The 15,705-nt window shown below is 41.5% G+C and overlaps 1 protein-coding gene across 1 annotated transcript; it reads left to right on the forward strand.

The window, feature by feature from the left end:
- Window positions 1-707: 707 nt before the first annotated feature.
- LOC145418313 (dynein regulatory complex subunit 4-like) lies at window positions 708-14,414 on the forward strand. The gene is made up of 11 exons (XM_080286754.1): window positions 708-713; window positions 988-1,124; window positions 2,526-2,648; window positions 4,040-4,157; window positions 6,308-6,451; window positions 6,750-7,010; window positions 7,403-7,570; window positions 10,544-10,630; window positions 11,784-11,891; window positions 12,782-12,883; window positions 14,253-14,414. The coding sequence occupies exons 1-11, from the start codon at window positions 708-710 to the stop codon at window positions 14,412-14,414; spliced, it is 1,416 nt and encodes a 471-aa protein (XP_080142880.1).
- Window positions 14,415-15,705: the final 1,291 nt, after the last annotated feature.

Below are 15,705 nucleotides of genomic sequence, written 5' to 3' on the forward strand. Positions count from 1 at the left end.
TAGGATGGATTTTTCGTACTTGAACCATTAGATAGAGCCTTCATGCATTCTGTCAGGGGGTCTCCTATGCTGGGAAAAATCGTCTGGTAACAAGAATAAAATAAAAGCCTTATACTCGAATGGTAAGAATTGACCGTTCAAACTGCGCGCGCAGTGTCCCTCTATTGGCGTTACCCACAACCACTGAGGTATCCATGGTTACGAGAGAGTGTAAATAAACAAATATAATGAGATCCTTACATAATTTTGCTGTCTCGGTAAATATCACTGGGGAAACGGGTGATAGAATATAAATTATTCTGTATCCAATCATGTTCCCTCCCATCACTACGATTTTTTTTCTTATCCAAATAATTTCATTTTTTTGGAAAACGTCTCTCATTTTAGGAGGTAAACACTATCATTATTATTTTTTTTATATCAGGTAATTCCAGAGCTAATAAAACAGTTAGGTGGTGGGAAGAATGAAAAAAAACGGCAAACTAGTTCAAAAAGCGCGCCAAGCGTCCCTCTAGCGGCAGTAGTCACATTCTCATCGGTTGCCATGGTTACGCCGTAGCGTGTAAATAAACAACTATAACAGGAGCCAAGTCGGGACCAATTACTAACCGATCCTGCAAAATTAGCCGAAAATGGTAACTAGGAGAAACATTGTAGAGATAGATGGTGATATAGATGAAATAACGAACAATAATATAATGCATAACATGTCGGTAATGAAGAAATTGAAGGAAAGAGAAGCGTAACACTCATGGTTCATTTTCTCATTGCATTTAGAGGCTCATAGCACTTCTTATTTACCATTATATTATTCTTTTTACAATTTCAGTTAATTCCCCGTCAACCTAGGGACTTTATGTGGTAAATGTGCACTTTAAGCAGCAGGAAGACCTTACCAATTCAGTTCATATTCTTCAAGAAAGGAGAAAAGTATATAGCAAAATACTATAGCTGTAATTTAATGTATTTTATATATATTTTTTTCAGCCTCCCAAAAAGAAAGGAGAGAAGGGTAAAGGGAAACGTGGCTCGAAGAAAACGGGAAGTGGACGGGCGCAGACGCTGATTGACGGCATCCCCATAACAACCATGACCAAAGAACAGCTGGAGGGGCATGTTATAAGGTGCGGTAGGAGATCTATCTATCTATCTATCTATCTGTCTATCTACAGTTTGTAAAGTTGAGAATTGATTTGCCTCTGCCCCTTTGTGTACACCTGGTTGTAAGTGTGGGAGGCATTTGGAGGGCAGGGTGAGAAGGGCATGTAGACGTATTGTGTTTTGATGGAGTGGCAGCCTTTGTGATGGAATGAGTTGTTATTGTTGTTTAATCCTGGTCTGTATGGCCAAGCAGACCCGTCAACAAATGGTCAGCAACTACCGTACATCTTTGGGGTCGTCCTACACGTATAGTACAGTCCATACACTGTGTGAGGATTCAGTGCCCCCTCTTGGTAGACAACATCTCACCAGGGTCAGACCAGGGTCCTTCCCCATTGCAGGGTGCAGGGAAATATAAGGTTTGGCTCCTGGATGGATGCCACTGCTGCTTTACCCATGGTGCACAACATAAGCACGTGTAAGCTCCTCATCGGCATGTGAGTGAGAGTTTATATATATCCATGCATCCATCATCCAATCCTACGTTGCCCCATGAGGAGCGTAGGAACCCAGGGCTAGGCAAGTTGGTCCTGACATTTAAGATGAGAGTGAAGTTTATACATATGGTGGAGAAAACCTCAGCTGATTGCGGCAGGTGCTGTGAGGGCAATTGAATATAGGTGAAGTATTGTTTATTATAGCCTCTGTCTGTGGGATCCATGTACAGCATTTTGAAAGTGTCAGTGATGAGTGGCTGGATGTGTGGCTGTTTTCATTTATTTTTCTTTTTTGTGGATTGTACTTGTGCCATTTAGTAGTGGGTAAAAGGATATTGTGTCTCTTAGGTACAGTATTGTATTACATTTTTTCCTTCTGTCTCTGTTCAGATATAAAGGAGCGTTGTGGTGTGGATGTGGATGTGATAGGAAGCGATATGAGGAACACACTGAGGTGGTTTGGCCATGTGGAGAGGATGGAGGGTGAAAGACTGATGAAGAGAGTGTATGTGAGTGAGGTGGAGGGGGAAAGAGGGAGGGGGAGGCCGAGGATGAGATGGAGGGATGGGGTGGAGAGGTATATGAGAGAGGGGTGTGTGAGTTGGGAGCAGGGCAGTGAAATCCCAAACGGGATTGAGGCGTCTGGCAATAGATAGATAGATAGATATTGCACTGGGAAGAATATGATGTATTGTGGTGGTGCTTCACACGTTTATATTTTGCTTGGCACGTTTATTTTTCCCTACCTGTCAGCAGGTGGGTTGGTGGAGGGTTAGTGCCCCTCCCCATAAAACAACTAAAAGTCAAATGGCAACCCCTTACGGGATTATGGTGTCTTGCTGTAGATGGATAGATATTTGATATAACTTTTCTTGTAGTGTTGTGGTAGTAGTTCTTATTAATCCTAATCCTGATTGTCTTTGTCAGACTTCGTAATGAACTTGAGAGAGAAAGAGAAGAGAGGAACTACGTGCAGGGTGAACTTGAGCGAGTGCAGCGGCTGTGGCAGGTGGCGGCGGAGAACCTGGATAACATGCGTAAAGAACTGAGGTGAGTGAGGCTGGATGCACACTCCTCATCCTTATCCTTCTCTCCCACCGATACGATACTTCTCTCTCTTCCTTCATACCACACAGGATCTGCCTCTGTTAGTATAACCTTCTTTCTCACTTTCACATACATCTTTCTCACCTTATGCACGTTCTTTGAATATATATGTACCATCTCAGTGTATTATTTTTTTGTCTATCTATCTCTATCTATCTATAGCCCGACGCCCTAATCCCGCAAAGGGTGGCCGCAGACAAAACGCCTCCAAGTCACTCTGTCACCCACCATTTGACTCCCCTCCCCCCAACTCACCCCCCCCTCTCTCATATACCTCTCAACTCCATCCCTCCACCTCATCCTCGGTCTACCCCTCCCTCTCCCTCCCTCCACCTCACCTACATACACCCTTTTAGTCAGTCTTTCATTCTCCATTCTCTCCACATGTCCAAACCACCTCAGTGTATTTCTCCTAATCTTTTCAACCACATCCACATCTACCCCACAACGTTCCTTCACTTCTTCATTCGTCAACCTGTCCCTCCACGTCACTCCACATGCTCCTCTCAAGTAACTCATTTCCACTGCTCTCACTCTTGACTTGTTCCCTTCTTGCAAGGTCCATGCCTCGCTTCCATACGTCAGGGTAGGGATCACAATACCATCATGCAGTGACTTCTTAACTTCCATACTCACCTCCCTATTTCTCATCAATGCTTTCAGTGTACCTCACAGTAATTCGACATCTCACTCTAGTGCCCTTTCTTCCATACTACCCATAAATTTCAGTATTACTTGCACTCTCCATACTCCCCAAGCCTGCAGTTGTTTTTAGATTATTTGCTATTTAGAAAGAGACTAATGAGGAGAGTGTATGTGAGTGAGGTGGAGGGGGGGAGAGGGAGGGGGAGGCCAAGGATGAGATGGAGGGATGGAGTGGAGAGGTATATGAGAGAGGGGTGTGTGAGCTGGGAGCAGGGCTGTGAAATGGCGGGGGACAGGGCGACGTGGAGGCAATTTGTTTGTGGCCACCCCTAACGGGATTAAGGTGCCTGGCAATAGATAGATAGAAAGCTCCATATCACTCACTGTTCAGGCTTCACTGCTGTATGAGAGTGTTGGCAGCAGAAGACCTAAACACATGGCTGCCTTAACATACAGTAATACATATAGGTGCTGTCTTTTTGAACTATAATTTGTTGTACTGTGAAATTTGGTTCATTTCAGCACCTTCAGCTTTTTTGATGTACTGTTTGTGTAATATATTTCATTGGCAGGACAGTTTTATTTTCTTAATCACTAATAGATAGATGGATAGATAGATAGATGGATAGATAGATAGATAGATGGATAGATAGATAGATAGTTAAAATACAGAGCTACCCTCATTCCAGACACAAAGATGTTGAGATCGGGGAAGCAGAGGAGAAGCACCAACAGGAGATCAGTGTGTACCAGCAGAGAATGAAGCACCTGATGTTTACACAGGAGAACACACTGGCTCAGCTGCAGGTTGGTGTGGCCCTTGTGTGGCTGTTATTAACCCACTTGTTATTGACGTCGTTGTTATTATCATCGTCGTTGTCATCGTTATTGTTTCTGCATCATCTTTATAATATTCGTCATTGTCATTGTCATCATCTTTATAATATTGATCATCTTCATTGTTGTCATCATTATCATTGTTTTCTGCCTTATCATTACAATATTCATCATCATCAGTGTCATCATCATCATCTTTGAATGAGTGGAGGTAGGTATACGATGGAAAAGTTGAGAGAAAGGTTGGGACTGGAGTGTATTGGTGTTGTGATGAAGAGGGGTAGATTGAGATGGTTTGGACATGTGAGGAGGATGGAGGATGGCAGTTGGGTACAGAAAGTGAGAAGTTTTAATGTTAGGGGTAGGATTGCAAGAGGTAGACTGAAAAAGACCTTGGGTGAGGTCATTGAATGTGACCTCAGGGATAAACGACTGAATAGAGAGGCTGCCAGAGATCGAGCAGCATGGAGAGCCACAGTTAAGTGACCAAGGCCAATGGATGCAAGCACGTTGGAGCCTTGATCAGCGAAACAAACGATAACACCTCAACACACTTGTTTTATCCACTCAGACATCCACAAAAACTGCATCACTTTTCTTAGTCACACAAACCTTAATTTTTTTAGTGCAGTGACTTTTTGAGAGGCAAATAAAAAACCATTGCTTTCACAGGATTTGTTATTTTTATTTTTTTCATTCTACTGATGTGTTTTCTTTGATTATTTTGATACATAGTATTTCAACGTCTTTCTCTCTGTCCAGTAAGAAAAGCATCAAGTAACTCCTCATTCTTCAAGCTGAGTTTCCTAGGTAGTATGGATGGGTGGAGTGATGATTTGACATAAAGAGTTACTATAATTTATCCAGCCTAACATGATGGAGATGTTGATTGTCTTGTAGCTTGTGTAACGTAATTTGGTGGCTGACTGTGATTGTACTGAAGCTCTACATCCTTTTCATTACACTGTGACCAGCATGTGGAGAGGATGGAGGGTTACAGTTGGGTGTGGAAAGTGAGAAATGTGAATGTCAGGGGTAGGGTTGTGAGAGGCAGACCGAAAAAGACAGGGACAAAGTCAATATGACCTCAAGGATAAGAGACTGAATAGGGTGGCTGCCAGAGATCAAGCAGTGTGGGGAGTTGCCATTAGGTGTTCAAGGTTGACTCGTGCAGTAATGTTGGAGTCTTTATAAAACGATATGATAGTGTACTATACATTTCCCGTAGCTGAAGGAAGAATGTGGCTCTAATGCTTCACTACATTTTTTTTATAGCACCGTGTTAATCTCTTCTTACAACTCAGCATTCAAGGTGGAGGTATGGCAGTTTTATGTCAATTTAAAATAAAGAGAGTTTGAATGTGTTTCTTACGCAGGATAGCATTTTCTTGACATCGCAGGGGTGAGAAATATTAACGCCTTCTGTCTTATGATGCATTTTTTATTTTATTCATGTTATCTCCAGTTTTATTCAGCTTTCAGTTTTGATGAGACCTTAAAATGAGTGAGGTTATGTACGAGTATACTGTGTGCTCAATCAAGAAAGTATTAGGTATCTCTATGTAGGTGATTGGTGGTATCACATTGCGCATAACCTCAGTTTGCACTTCCTCCTAAGGTAAACAGTTTGAAGGACTTTTTACTTTGCATGTTGGATCAGCCTTATGCTTTATGAGTTGGTGATAATAGCACAGTCAAACACATAAATGAGAAGTGACTGGAGAAAATTTTCAAATGGTTCATCCACTTTTTCAAAGCATAAAGGTCTTTCATTTACCACATTGCTATAATCAGTCTCCCCAGACCTGAATAAAATCATCCAGAGATGCCAAGCAATATATCAACGAAGCACATCGCCAGACTGAAAGGGTGAAGCTAAAACTATAAGGAAGGGTATATGGATGTGTTATTACGGCGCTCCAGTCGGATGGAGCCGGTGAAGGTTTATATCCAAGGGGTGGTTGGGGTTTATTGCTCACATAATACCACTCAGGGATGAGTGAGGCTGGTCACTCTCATCTTAAATGTCAGGACCAGCTTGCCTAGCCCCGGGCTCCTACGCTTCTCATGGGGGAATGTAGGATTGGATGAATGAATAAACTTATTTTTGCGTGGTACAGGTGGAGAGTGAGGAGGCGCTGCTCAGCCTACACAAGGACTGCCTGGCGGAGGAGGGTCAAGTGGCTCAGCAGCGGGAGGACCTTCGCAGCCAACTCAGGGACACCGAGACAAACTACCTCGCCATCATTGCCAACATGAGACTGGTAGGTAGTGTTGGGTGGTCAGAAATCCTGTAGTTTTTCACCCTAACATGGCAAAGATTTTTGTCCTATGAAAAGTGCAAATGTCAGGGGTAGGGTTGTGAGAGGCAGACCAAAAAAGACCTGGGACAAGGGCATAAAATGTGGCCTCAGGGATAAGAGACTGAATAACCATCTTTTTCCAGGATATAACCATCTTTTTCCAGGATATAACCATCTTTTTCCAGGATATAACCATCTTTTTCCAGGATATAACCATCTTTTTCCAGGGTGTGTGTGAATTATAACCATCTGTTTCCAGGACCACAGTAAAGCCCTGGACGCATTACGGCAGGAGTTCGAAGCAGAGGCGCAGCAGATGGAGGCGAAATCGGAGAAGAGAATAAAGGCCTTGCAAAACCAGCTCGACCTCAAACACAAAACCGAACTGGTGGCGCAGGAGGAGAAGAAGAATAATTTTTTGTCCACGATCATCGCCAACCACGACAAGACCTTCGACGAGATGAAGAAATACTACACAGATATAACGGCCACGAACTTGAAGCTGATCGCGGAACTGAAGGTAAAGGAGGGGATGGTTTGTTTTTGTTTTATTCTTTGGGGAATGAGAGACTAACCAGGAGAGTGTGTTTGAGGCTGCAAGTGAGGGGGGAGAGGTAGGGAGAGACTGAGGATGAGATGGAAGGATGGAGAGTGAGACTAACAAGGAGAGTGTGTGTGTCAGCTGGAGGGAGGGGGAGACTGAGGATGAGGTGGAAGGATGGAGACGAGATGAAGAAATACTACACAGATATAACGGCCACGAACTTGAAGCTGATCGCGGAACTGAAGGTAAAGGAGGGGATGGTTTGTTGATTTAATTCTTTGGTGTCGTTATTGAACAGTCTGAGCTGGGCAATCAAAAGGAGCAGATAGAGAGAGAGGGAGAGAGAAACATTTGTCTTTCTCTCACAGTCTGAGCTTGGTGATCAAAAGGAGCGAGAGAGGAAGCTAGAGCAGGAGATGGGTGCGGCGGTGACGGGGCGGGCCAGGCTGGAGGAGGAGGTGGCCAGTTTGAGGAAGAAATTGGCCGACTCGCAGCGCTCTATCCAAAGGTCCCAGCGGCACAAGGAGAGCTACATGGTATGGTCTGGGAGTGGATGGGGTCCTTTTGTTCTTATTTTATTTTATCCACTCGATATACTGCTGCTGTCACGTGTTTGCCTTTTCCTCTCCTCCATCCTTCTTTCCTTCCATCCTCTTCTGTCTTCCTTTCCTTGATTCTTTCCTCATTCTTCTGCCTCTGGATGACTTTACGCTCCCTCTTCTGTCTTTCTTTCCTTCATTCTTTCCTCTTCCTTCTGCCTGTGGGTGACTCTACACTGAGTGACAAGCCAAATGGTTTCCTGTACACCAGGAAACCATTTACTATGCTGGGTGGTAACCATATAACCAAATTATGGCAGCTGATGGTTTAGTGGGTAATTAAGGCGCTCCAGTCGGATTGAGCCGGTGAAGGTTTATATCCAAGGGGTGGTTGGGGTTTTTTGCTCACATAATGCCACTCAGGGATGAGTGAGGCTGGTCACTCTCATCTTAAATGTCAGGACCAACTAGCCTAGCCCCGGGCTCCTACGCTCCTCATTGGGCAACACAGGATTGGATGATGGATGGATGGTTTAAATAGATACCAATATCTATTTCATGCATTGGTGATAACTGTTACATCGATAAATATTGTGTTTACATTCGGGCTGATGATGACAATGATGACAACAACAATGATGACGATGACAGCGACGATGATGATGCTGAATATGGTGATGACGATGATCGATAATAATAACATGACAACGACAATAATGATGGTGATGATGGTTGATAACAATGATAACACGACAATGACGATGATGATGATGATGATGATTGATAGCACCTGTAATGATAACACAACGACGATGATGATGATGATGATTGATAGCACCTGTAATGATAACACAACGACGATGATGATGATGATGATGATGATTGATAGCACCTGTAATGATAACACAATGACGATGATGATGATGATGATGATGATTGATAGCACCTGTAATGATAACACAACGACGATGATGATGATGATGACGATGATGATTGATAGCACCTGTAATGATAACACAGCGACGATGATGATGATGATGACGATGATGATTGATAGCACCTGTAATGATAACACAACGACGATGATGATGATGATGATTAATAGTAATGAAAACATGACAATGATGATGATGATGATTAATAGTAATGATAACATGACAATGATGATGATGATGATTAATAGTAATGATAACATGACAATGATGATGATGATGATGATTATGATGACAATGACGATGATGATGGTGTTGATGATGATGATTGATAGCACCTGTAATGATAACACAACGACGATGATGATGATGATGATTAATAGTAATGATAACATGACAATGATGATGATGATGATGATGATGATTAATAGTAATGATAACATGACAATGATGATGATGATGATGATGATGATGATGATGATGACAATGACGATGATGATGGTGTTGATGATGATGATTGATAGCACCTGTAATGATAACACAACGACGATGATGATGATGATGATTAATAGTAATGATAACATGACAATGATGATGATGATGATGATGATTAATAGTAATGATAACATGACAATGATGATGATGACAATGACGATGATGATGGTGTTGATGATGATGATTGATAGCACCTGTAATGATAACACAACGACGATGATGATGATGATGATTAATAGTAATGATAACATGACAATGATGATGATGATGATGATGATGATTAATAGTAATGATAACATGACAATGATGATGATGATGATGATGATGATTAATAGTAATGATAACATGACAATGATGATGATGATGATGATTAATAGTAATGATAACATGACAATGATGATGATGATGATTAATAGTAATGATAACATGACAATGATGATGATGATGATGATGATTAATAGTAATGATAACATAACAATGATGATGATGATGATGATGATGATGACAATGATGATGATGATGGTGTTGATGATGATGATTGATAGCACCTGTAATGATAACACAACGACGATGATGATGATGATGATTAATAGTAATGATAACATGACAATGATGATGATGATGATGATGATGATGATTAATAGTAATGATAACATGACAATGATGATGATGATGATGATGATGATGATGATGATGACAGTGACGATGATGATGGTGTTGATGATGATGATTGATAGCACCTGTAATGATAACACAACGACGATGATGATGATGATGATTAATAGTAATGATAACATGACAATGATGATGATGATGATGATGATGATTAATAGTAATGATAACATGACAATGATGATGATGATGATGATGATGATGACAATGACGATGATGATGGTGTTGATGATGATGATTGATAGCACCTGTAATGATAACACAACGACGATGATGATGATGATGATTAATAGTAATGATAACATGACAATGATGATGATGATGATGATGATGATTAATAGTAATGATAACATGACAATGATGATGATGATGATGATGATGATTAATAGTAATGATAACATGACAATGATGATGATGATGATGATGATGACAGTGACGATGATGATGGTGTTGATGATGATGATTGATAGCACCTGTAATGATAACACAACGACGATGATGATGATGATGATTGATAGTAATGATAACATAACAATGATGATGATGATGGCAATGACGATGATGATGGTGATGACGATGATTGGTAATAATGATAACATGACAACGACGATAATGATGATGATGATGATGATGATGATAATAATAATGATAACATGACAACAATGATGATGATGGTGATGATGCTGATGATGATTGATAGTAATGATAAAATGACAATTACGACGATGATGATGATGATGATGGTAATGACAACGACGATAACGATGATGATGATGGTGATGATGAGGATTAGCAATAAAGATAATAATAATAATGATTTACTGTATTGTTTGTGTATTATATATTTTACTAATACAAATCCATTCTTCAGACCAGTCAAGCTCAAGTGAAAGTGCTTAAAAGTGAGAAGGAAGCTTTGCAGTGGGAGCTGGAAGTGTTGAAGCAGAAAGCAGAAACAGTGAGTTATTTTTTCTGAATGTTTACCTTCATCCTTTGGCCATGTGGAGAGGATGGAGAGTGAGAGACTGATGAGGAGAGTGTATGTGAGTGAGGTGGAGGGGGGCAGAGGGAGGGGGAGGCCAAGGATGAGATGGAGGGATGGAGTGGAGAGGTATATGAGAGAGGGAGGGTGTGAGCTGGGAGCAGGGCAGGGAAATGGGATTGGACAGGGCGACATGGAGGTGATTTGTTTGTGGCCACCTGTTACGGGATTAAGGCATCTGGCAATACATAGATAGATAGTTTACCTTCATTTCAAGTACAGTGTTGTGTGGATTTAAATTAACCCTTGGAATAGGATGCTGTTTGAATATTCATTTTGTTTTTTTGTCTGTGGTATGCCAAGGAGTAGGAGGGTGGATAGGATACGAAATAATGATTTGTGAACGATGTGGAGTGAGGAAGTCTGTGGACACCAGAACTGAAGAAAGTGTACTGAGATGGTATGGTCATGTGGAGAGAATGGATAACAATAGAGTGGTGAACAAGGTATATCTGAACAAATTTGAAGGAGGGAGGAGGCGAGGTAGGCCAAGGAGAAGGTGGAGGGATATGGTGGATGAGTGTGTGAGGAAGAGAGGTTTGGAAGTCGGTGAGGCTAGGGAACTGACAAGAGAGATTTGGTGCATGAGTGTGTGAGGAAGAGAGGTATGGAAGTCGGTAAAGCTAGGGGACTGACAGGAGATCGAGCTGGCTGGATGAATGTTGTGAGGAGAAGTGCATGATCAGGGATTTCGTACCCCTTTTATAACGTGGCAACATCCAGATTGACTCAGTCGTTTACGTTTATGTGAAGCTACAGAACGTGGTTGAATGGTTTTGGCTTATGAGATAGAGCCATGATTCCAGGGGCTTGATGAGTGAATGGAAGTGTGGCCCATTGGATTGGGCAAACTTGGGCTGGATGTGTCACTCCTCATCCTGCCCTAGGGTGTCTTTCTGTGTGCCATAGTGATGTTTTGTGTTCTGCAGGTAGTGAGCGCAAGGATCTGTACGACCTTTTGTGGCTTCTGGATATAGATAGATAGACATAATTTAGAATCTATGGTCTCTTGTATTATATTTAACCTGTCTCTCTGTGTGCCGTAGTGATGTTGTGTTGTGTTCTGCAGATAGAGTGTGAGCGTAAGGAACTGTACGACCATTTTGTGGCGGTGGTGGGGGAGGTGCAGCAGCGTAGCGAACTGAGGAATATTGTGCTGGAGAAGAGGCTGAACCAGGTAGCGTATGTGGCCCTTACCTTGGATTATATGTGTCTGTCTGTCTAACTGTCTATCTATGTGTTTAACTGTCTGTCTCTCTCTATATATATTTGTACAGTATATCTATTTCTCTCTCTCTCTGTCTCTCTCTCTCTCACACACACACACACACACACACACACACACACACACACACACCGAATGAAATAGTGTGTGCCAAAACAATTCACAAATTTAAGGATATGTACGATAAATATGGTTTAAGACACGGGACAGTACGAGCTTGACTCATTCCTGTAAAGTTACAATTAGGTAAGAACACACACACACACACACACACACACACACACACACACACACACACACACACACACACACACACACACACACACACACACACACACACACACACATCATATCCTTTGGTGAGCAAGGGGTCAGGATGATGAAGACTCCTGTTCTTTTTACCCCTGACACATCTTGACATAAACTCAGTGGACAGCAGGAAAACAGCCACTTAAACCAGGCCCTCCCAGGCTTCTTTTGTTGAGCTTATGTTAAAGGATTATCTCTGTTGTGATATGAAGGTGTGTGAGGTGATGAAGGTAGAGAAATAAGTGAATAATAATAATAATAATAATGAGGTTATGTTGATGAATTATCTGTATTGTAATAGTGCATGAGATGAAGATTTAAAAAAAATAATAATAATAATAGTAGTAGTAGTAATAGTAGTTGTAGCATTAGTAGTAGTATTAGCAGTAGTAGTAGTAGTGGCAGTAGTAGTAGTGGTAGTAGTAGAGTACAATAATATCATAATGATAATAATAATAATAATAATAATAACAAAGCAGTAGCAGAATATATACAGTACCTGACGTATAACAAAGATTTTTTTTTCTTTCCAGGTATCCGATCATCTTGAGAAAAAAGACGCCGTTCTTTCCGAAGTTCTCTCTGCTGCCAACTTAGACCCGACCTCATTCAGCCAAGTGGGACACCAGCTGGAGGTTAGTTTATTCTCTCTCTCTCTCTCTCTTTATTTTTTTCATCTTAGGGGTGAGTTTTTGAATAATAGCAGTTAGATATAGCATTCATTGATCCCTAAATACAAACGGTCTCTTTTTGAAATTGTTTATAATTATGAACACCAATTAGTGTTAAGACGGTATGGATTATGAAGGAAACTGCATTCATTTTCTCTGCCATGTAGAGTGTTTTACTGAGTGACTAACTTTCACCTGATATTTCATTCACCAGCCATTGACACAGATATTGGTGTGTTAAGTGTGCCCTCAGAGTTTGCAGATGACATCAAACTTAGAGCAGATGTGAGCAGTCTTGCAGGGGGTTGAAAAAGGGTTGAAAGAGTCTAGGCAGACATGTGTAGGTTAGGAGAATGGTGTGGGACAAGGCAAATGCTATGTAACTTGGAGAAATGCAAGGTAGTACATATTGGCCATGCAAAGCCTGTGTCAGACTATTCACTTTCTTGGAGAGCTTCAATGATGCATGGTTTGGAAAACCAAGCTCAGATGTGCCTGGTGTTTTGATCGGTAGTGACCTAAAATTTTCCAAACAGTGCAGTGAAGTAGAGACTAAGGCCCAGCAACTGCCAGGCTACATACAGAGTCCGTTATAGGAATAAAGAGCTTGTTCTTACACTCTTTAACTCATTAATACCGTCACTTCTGGAGAACACTGTGCAGTTCTGGTCACCTACACTGAGGAAAGACATAGATGGGCTTAATAGAGTTCAGGCAAGAGTTACAAAACCTATTCTGTCCATCAGGAGACTGAGTTATCAGGATTGCATGATGGCTGTGGCACTGTTTTCACTAGTAATGCATAGACTCAGAGGTCAGTTCATTGAAGTGTTTAAAAAACTGAATGGCTCTGACAGTCTTGATCACAGAAAATTATTTAGTCTCAGGACAAACTCAACACACAGCCATGGTTAGAAGATGGAATGGACAAGATTTAAAACTAGTATTTGTCAAAACTTTTCACGTACAAGATCTGCCCCACCTGGAACAGACTCCCCATGGATGATCTTAATAGCAGTACAGTACAGCAGGGTAAATTAACCTTGATAGGGTTTTGCTCACACTAAAATGACTGCCAGTTGGATATGCATTCCCAAGTGAGTGTAAAGTAGCTCCTTGGTGTGGACTGCAAGGCCTTCGAGATGACAGCTTTTCTTTGTAACCTTTTGTAACTCACTCTTTCTTTGTAACTCCTTGTAACTCTCTCTCTTTATAACTCCTTGTAACTCTCTCTCTTTATAACTCCTTGTACCTCTCTCTGTCTCAACTTTTCTGTGTAACTCTCCCTCTTTCAGCGTTTTCTTGTAACTTTTTCCCTCTCTTTCAACTTCAGAGGATTGTAGATGAGAAGAATCAAATAGTCAATGGACTGAAGGAGGAGGTGGCAACACTGCGGCGGATGTACACGGAATTGATGGATAAATATCAGTCAGCCACCAGGAAGCCTTCACCAACCTCTCTTACATCCACCAAGCTTCCCAACATATCTGTATAGTGCACAGATGAGGTATGGAAAATTTTGTGTTATGTACATTTAAATCTTTATAATTGACTCCCATTTTTATGTACAGTATTTATTATTTATTTTATTTTATTTTATTTTATTTTTTTAGTAACAGAACAGAGGAAGGAAAAACAAATGAATAAAAAAAAAAGGTAGTCCATGCACCAGATTACAGGCATCCTCCATTCATAAAATATCTGTAACAGTTGGACTGGAACAGCCGTAGGTTGGAGTCTGGGGGAAACCAGTCTGGAGAAACGAGTTCCTAAGAGATGCAGTTCGGGGAATGAAAGAATTCTGATAGGCAGAAGTTGTGCAATATGGCTGAGTGACATTCCAGTTATGAGCGCTGTCAGATGCCTGTGTAGCACGAGGGAAGGCATGGAGAGGTGGCACCATGGACGCAACTTTGTCTGGGCATTATTATTGCAGTACAGTAACCCCTCCAATATCCGGATCAATAGAGCCATCGGTAGGTTCGGATATTGGTTTCGTCCGGATATTGGGCCCCAGCTTATGGACTTGTACTTACGGACCCTAACACAGAGAAACACCTATACAACTCCCTCCGGACATGCATAGCACCTATTTAACACCCAAATCACACCAATAAGGCACATAAATGACTGAAATAAATGCAATAGAAACATAAAATGTGGGTTTAGAAGTATGTTCATACATTAATAAACATTCTGGTACTTATGGACTCTAACCGAACCTAACCTAACCGAACCTAACCGAACTCTAAAAAACACATTCCTACTGCACATGCATGAGGTAAGTTTAGTATGGAAAGAAGTACAGTATGACACTTTCTGGTAAGTATAGTATGGGAAAAAATACAATATGAAACATTCTGGTAAATATAGTATGGAAAATAGTACAACATGAAACATTCTGGCTACTTACAGCAAGTCCCTGGCCACCTCGATGAATAACCGCCTCCTCTCGGACTCTGACAGTAAGAACGATTTCCTGAAGCACTTGCACTACACTCTTCCTGAAGTCTTGCACTGAACTTAGTCACTAACACACAGAAGTCATGGCGAACAGCGCAGGTCTTGTCGCGGTGAGAGACAGGCGGGAAGTGGGGAGGATGCAGCGGCGCTCTATCGGACGTCGGAGGAATGACGAACCAAAACAATGCTCTCACGCGGCGCGTGTGGCAAGTTCAAATTACGGACGGCAAAAAATCGATTTTTTTTCCATTTTTTTTGGATTTTCGGACCATTTTGGGAATGTTTGATCCCAGGACGATAAGGTTCGGTTAGTGGGGATGTTC

The sequence above is a fragment of the Coenobita brevimanus genome, chromosome 113 (genome assembly GCF_032717465.1).
Source record: "Coenobita brevimanus isolate Jiangsu-jjx chromosome 113, ASM3271746v2, whole genome shotgun sequence".
NCBI lineage: Eukaryota > Metazoa > Arthropoda > Malacostraca > Decapoda > Coenobitidae > Coenobita > Coenobita brevimanus.